At 41.4% G+C, this 6,881-nt stretch overlaps 1 protein-coding gene across 1 annotated transcript in view; it reads right to left on the bottom strand.

Annotated features, from left to right (window-relative positions):
* The window catches only part of igf1ra (insulin-like growth factor 1a receptor), a 217,633-nt gene extending 214,794 nt beyond the window's left edge, over window positions 1–2,839 (bottom strand). The window contains exon 1 of the mRNA XM_043680420.1: window positions 2,100–2,839. Coding sequence (XP_043536355.1) covers window positions 2,100–2,214 — 115 coding nt within the window. The 5' untranslated portion in view covers window positions 2,215–2,839. The remainder of the gene's footprint in view (window positions 1–2,099) is intronic.
* Between the last annotated feature and the right edge of the window lie 4,042 nt (window positions 2,840–6,881).

A 6,881-nucleotide genomic window follows, 5' to 3' on the forward strand; every position in this document is an offset into this window, starting at 1 on the left:
GGAAAGTGAAGTTGAGGCCAAGACGGGAGAGGTTTGAGGATCTGAATTGCCTGTTCCTGCTCCTGGTTCTTATGTTCTAATGAGAGAGTAAACCTGTGACAGACCAGAAAGAGGGGAGAGGTGTGGAAAAGTGAGAGGAGAGAGAGAACATGAAAATGAGAGAAAATGTGAGACAGAAAGAAAAAGAGGAATTGTGAGGAGGAGAGGGAGAAAAGTGGCAGGTAAAAATTGAGAACATGATTTCAAAATATAGAATTTCTCAAGGTTAAGTTGGAAAAAGAAATCAAAGAAGATTGAACAAAACATCAATAACTTAAACCAGCAGTAACAGGAGTAAACAAAGGTGATTAAAGAGCAGAAAGATGAACTAGAAAAAAGATCATAATCGTCAAACACAGAGATTAAACAAAGTACAGACAAGATTTCACAGAAAATACAAAACAGGGTGAGTAAAGAAAATTAATTTCTAAACAAAAATGATAAAAGAGGGAAGAGGAAAATCATTCAAGCTAGAAAACAGTCCAGCAATAGGTACACAGACGGGGAACACCAAACTTCATGAATAAGTATGTAAGATGAGAAAAATCATGATCAGCAGAAATGATAATGTGCCAATCAAAACTGAAAACCAGAAAATAAGATCAAATGCGAACACAGAAACTGAAACCTTAGCACAACAGAGGACAACAAAACAAACAGGTAAAGCAACAAGCAGACTTGATTTAAAATGCAGCAAAAAACATATCAATAAACAGAAACTAATGGGAGGGGGCGGTAAACAGTAACAAAACGAAATTCAGAGAAAATCACAGGTAACCAGACTCAGTTAGAAAACGGTGAGAAAACTCCTTGAAACTAGATCAGAACTCTGAAAGCGAGGCAAAAACACACAGAAAAAAATAAGATGAGGAGCAAACAGGATAGACGGAAAAAAAGGAACAGACAACACAACAGGAAAACAATGACAGGCTGCAGCCAAGATTCTGATAGAGTGGGAAGAAAAGACACAACAATCGAAATGAGATAAGGGAAGAGAGGAAATACAGAAAGGAAAGAACATAAACAGAGACAAAGACAGACCTGTTAAACAACGACATAAACAGATAAAAGGGAATAAAACCAGACTCAAGAGAAAATGAAGTCAACACTAAAAAATTGCAAACATAAACGGAAATCAAAGTCGCAGGAACAGACAACAAACGAGAAGATAGTAGATTAAAAGAAACTGATAAAAGAAATTAGGAGAGATAAACATGGAGGAAATGCAAATAAGCAGAGAGTCTACAAACAAATATGGGGTTTTGGGTGGGGGAGATGCAGAGGAGCTGATGATTAGGAAGTTAAAGCAGCCTTCCAATAGAAATCCTTTCGGGGGGAGGGGGTCAACATCCGGGGAGGGGGAAGGTCAGATTGGGAATAACCGTGACCCTACAATTCTCCCAAGGCAAAAAAAGAGGAGCAATCACAACTGTAATCTATGAAATGTGCGCCATGATAATTCGCAGGTTCTGGAGACTTTTCAAACAATTCGTTTTCAGAGGCAACACTCTCTTTGCTGCCTGCTCCTCACCTCAAAAGGGAAAACAGGTGGGCTACACATCACCAAGAAGCCCACCCCCTCAACAGGCCAGGAAGTGCAACAAATGCCCCCGAATGCCGCAAACCCCAAACAACATATTCTGCTGAACTTCTGAAACAACTGCTCGAAGGCACACGATCTCTCCTTTAAACAAATCAAGTTACAACACACGACGGGGGGGGAGTTTGCCATAACTCTCTGGCAGGGTTACAGGTACAGCTAAAACGCACACCTATGAAAATATAATCGAGACTTGAAACTAAAACAATGAAAGTAAAAAGAAATAATCATAGATCTGAGCAATTATTCACTAATCATTCGGGCATCTCTGAACAACTTACAAAGAAAAAAAACAGCCTGCAAAGTTACAAGAAAGGGTTTACCCTTACGAAAGTTTTAAAAATGCATTTTTGAAACATTTACTCTCTCTCTCTATCTCTTATACAGAAAACTTGAAGATTGAGGATTTTATTTTGTCACAGGTTGAGAAATCAAAAGTCTTAACGAAAGTCATACTTACTTTCCGCATCTGTCTGTCCCAGAGTGAGAGAGGTGCAGACAATCAGCAAACCCCAACACAAGGTGACGGTCTTTGTTTTACAGTTCGTGCCCATTTGGGGAACCCAACAGAACATTCCGAGTATGCCACGAAAAAAAAACACACAACAAACAAACTGCAACAAAAAAAATGAAATCAAATCCTCAGCCCCAACAAACCAAACCAGAGGAGGTCCATTTCCTTCGGGGAGGGGTGGGAAAAAAAACAAAAATTCTCTGGAATCGATGGTGATTTTTTAACCAGAGATTTTTTTTGGGGGGGGGAGAAGAAAGGATCGAAGAGGATTTTTTTTTAAAAGGTGGGAGTGAGGACTTCCAAATTCTCACTAAGAGAGGATGCAGGGGAAAAAAAAGTTACTGTTGCAAATGGAAAATGTTCTCTTCCTCTCTTGTTAGAGTGTCTCCCTGTCTGTTTTTTCTTGAGCCCTGTTTCAACCTTGTCTGTGATTCACTGTGAAATTTAACGAACACAGCTGTCCTGAAACTCCCCATCCTCAGTGTCCATTCCTTTAAAAGGACAGAGACAAAATAAAAGGGAAACAATGGGAGAAAAAAAATGTATTTTAAGAAGAAACCAGAGAAAAAATATCCACACAGATTGGTGTGGGATTTTTTTTCTAACTCCCAACAATTCAGAGGGATGTTTTATTTCCTCTCAGGAATTGCTCTCAAAAAACAACAAGATTTTCTCTCTTTACCCCCACCCCCTCTCCCTCTCCCTCCCTCCTCTCTCTGCTTCCCTCCCTCCCTCCTCTGTTGTTTGTTTGGAGCCTGAGGAAGGAAAAGAAAAATAGAGAGAGAGAGAGAGACAGAAAGGTGGGGGAGGGAGAAAGGAGGAAAAAAAAGGCAAAGCGTGGCGCGTTGGGATTTTTCCAGGACAAGGGAGAGAGAATAGGAGAGAGGGGAAGAGAGAGGAGGAGGGGGGGGGGAATGAAACAAGAAATGAGGAGAGGCGCGGGGTTCGCCTTCACTCCCCGGGATGGGAGCTCTCTGCACCGGCCGTGGCTCCCACTGCACTCCCTCCCCGGGGGGGGAGTGCTCGCTGGTCTCCGGGAGCAATGCTCGAAAGGGTTTCCGCTGCTTTTTCTTTCTCTCTCTCTCTCTCTGTGTGTGTGTGTCTGTCTCTCTCTCTCTCTCTCTTTCTCGGTAGGTTTAGGTCCGCCCGCCGTCTCTCTGACTCAGGCTCCGAGCTCGCTGGTAAACAAGAGCCTCAGACTGACTCCGAGCAGCCAGCACAACCCGTCCTGGACTCTGGGAGCCGGACTGCACACCTCGGGCTTGGCCGATCCAGATCCGACAGCGAGAGGCAAGGCAAGATCCCACAGAGCAGGGCTCACACACACACACACAGACCGGGAGAGGGGTGGGGTCACACTGATAAAATACAAATACAGACAAGGAGGGGTTCCACAGAGACTTCAACAGAAAATGCAAACGCCAGGGACAGAAGTGTGCAGCGAGATTCCACAGAAATACTCAGGGAAGCTACAGAAAGACTGTTATACAGAAATGGTGAGATCCCACAGCAATAGAGAGAGATCCCACAGCAATAGAGAGAGATCCCACAGCAATAGAGATTCCCATAGAAATACAGAGAGATCTCACAGCAATAGAGAGATTCTCATAGAAATGCAGAGAGATCCCGCAGCAATAGAGAGAGATTCCCACAGCAATAGAGAGATCCCACAGCAGAGAGAGATCCCACAGCAATAGAGATTCTCATAGAAATACAGAGATCTCACAGCAATAGAGAGATTCTCATAGAAATGCAGAGAGATCCCGCAGCAATAGAGAGAGAGATTCCCACAGCAATAGAGAGAGATCCCACAGCAATAGAGAGAGAGAGAGATTCCCATAGAAATACAATGAGATCCCATGGCAATAGAGAGAGAGAGATTCCCACAGAAATACAGAGAGGTTTGGCAGAAATAGAGAGATCCCACAGAAATAGAGATCCACAATGGAGAGGGATTTCAGAGAAACAGAAATGGATTTCACAGAAATGCAGATCGATGCCAAAGAAATACAGAGAGATCCAGAAATACAGAAGAAATACAGGCAGAAATATTGGGAGAAATCTCAGAAGTGAGGAATATTCCAAGGAGGAGAATGTGTCACAGAAATAGAAGAAATTTCACAGAAATGGAGTTAGATTTCATAGAATACACAGATCCTACAGAAATAGAGATTCCACCAAAATACAAAGAGATTCCACAGAAATGGTATTCTGCAGAAATACAGAGAGATTCCTCTAATACCAAGATAGATTCCACAGAAATACTGAGAGGTCCTACAGAAATAGTGATCCCACAGAAGGACAGATGTAAATCTAACAAATAAAGAAAGTTTACACATATATACGCCGAGAGATTTCACCAAAAAATTGGAAGATTTCAGAGGAATACAAACAGATTCCTCAGTAAATGCGGAGAGACATTCCAAAGAAGCACATATTCTACTAAAATACAGTTAGGAATTAACAGTAACAAAGAAATTCCACTAAAATACAGGCAAAGGTTCAACAGAACTGCAGACTGCAGTTTCACAGCAATACAGGGATGCCGTAGAAATAAAAACTAAAGATTCCACTGAAATTCCACAACAATACGGTGATCCCACAGAAATGACACAGAAATAGAGATTCTACAGAAACACAGAGATTACAGAGAGCAAAGAGAGATCCCACAGAAATCCGGACAGATTTCTTGAAACACAGACAGAGGTTCTACAGAAGAACTGAGAGAAATCTAAAACAAAATTCACACAGATTTATGAAGACAAATTCCACAAAAATACAGTCAGATTCACTGAAAACAGATATAGACACTGTAAAAATTTCACAGAAACCTAGTGATTCTGCAGAAATATTGTCAGTGATTGTGTAGAAATACAGAAGTTCCACAAAAATACAAATATAGATTCCCAGAATACACGCAGGAGTTTCACAGAGATTCAGAATCCAGAAAAATACAGTCAGAAATCCCATGATCAGTGATTCACAAAATGCAGTTAGAAACTCCACAAAAGTACAAACAGAGATTTCACAGAAAATACCAAAAAGTAATTTCACAGAAATATAGCCAGAGATTCTACGGAAATGAAACAGAGTCAACAAAAATGCAGATCTAGAATCCACAAAAAATACAGACAGAGGTTCAACAGAATTACAGTCAGCAGGTTCACAGCAACACAGGCATTCCACAGAAATAAAGACAGAATTTTCACTAAAATACAGAGAGTCAAGAGCATTGTAAAGAAACTGTGAAAATACAGAGAGAGGTCCCGGGAAAATAACGTGAGAGATTTCATAACAACAATTACTGAATTATAATTCATCCTGTTAAGTGCTTCAGGATGCTTTAATATAGGGAGCTATGTAAATGCATGTATGAATTAGAATTATTCCCTTGTTATGAATAGACATCACCCCAACATGAATTTGAGTCTATTGTTTATATTGCCTTTGGCTCTTCAATGGACAATACTGCATTGTCTTTTGGAAGGATCAATAAAGTTTTTTCGGCGGATCTAAGCGGTGTTGAGGTACTCTGCAACCAATTCTGATGAAAGGTCACTGAAACCAGACATTTTGACTATTTCCAGCATTTTCTATTTTTACTTCAACCTATGTCTTGGCCAATAATTCTCTGACAAGTGGCAAAATATTCGCTCACTCATTCATTCGCTGTTTGTGTGAGGCCTTGCTCCATGAATAATTTTGCACCTGCATTTCGAATCATGGATGGAGTCACTGAATGGTTATAGCACAGATGGGGACCACTTGGTCCATTGTGTACATGCCAGCTCTCTGCAAGAGTAACTCAGCTTGTCCCACTCCCCTGCCTTTCCCTCACCGTTCTGAGAATACATCTTCTTCACAGACTGATCCAAATCTCTTTCAAACACCTGACTTGAACCTGTCTCTACCACACTCTCAGGCAGTACATTCTAGATCCCAACCACTCTTATGTCAAAGTTTCCCCTAATGACACTATTCCTTCATTTGCCAATCACTCCAATTCGGAATTCTTCCACCAATGGGAACAACCTCCCCCTGGTTGTCAGCGTAACAATAGTGAGTGCGCTTCAAAAGTAATTATTGATTTCAAAGTGTGTCACGATCCCTAGGGGTGTGGAAGGATACTCCATAAACTCAGGTTTTGATTCCTTATCACCTGAAAGGGCACATATTCCCCTAGTTTTCAGTTGGTAACAACCTGCTGCACATTTCCAAAGTTTTCTCTTTAAATTTTAACAAAAAATAAAATTGCAAGAGAAACTTCTTTGTTAATTGTTAATTTAAGGACAATTTTCTCCACTGAGAAAGTGATTTGGACTGGAGTTCCCCAAGTACTAGATGCCTTCTCATTGGCAAGACAGGGGTCAGTTTAGCTCAGTTGGCTGCACAGCTCATTCACAATGCAGAATGAGTGCTAACAGCAGGGGTTCAAATCCTACACCAGCTACAGTTACGGTGAGGGTTGTTATTTACCCATCAACCAATCAATTCTCGAGCCAATATCACATTTCTGATTGTGGGAGCTGGCTATGCTCAAATTGGCTGTTGTGTTATCTTTGCTGAAAATGTGTTGCTGGAAAAGCGCAGCAGGTCAGGCAACATCCAAGGAGCAGGAGAATCGACATTTCGGGCATGAGCCCTTCTTCAGGAATGAGGAAAGTGTGCCCGGCAGGCTAAGATAAAAGGTAGGAAGGAGGGACTTGGGAGAGGGGCGTTGGAAATGCG

The sequence above is a fragment of the Chiloscyllium plagiosum genome, chromosome 40, assembly GCF_004010195.1.
Source record: "Chiloscyllium plagiosum isolate BGI_BamShark_2017 chromosome 40, ASM401019v2, whole genome shotgun sequence".
Taxonomy (NCBI): domain Eukaryota; kingdom Metazoa; phylum Chordata; class Chondrichthyes; order Orectolobiformes; family Hemiscylliidae; genus Chiloscyllium; species Chiloscyllium plagiosum.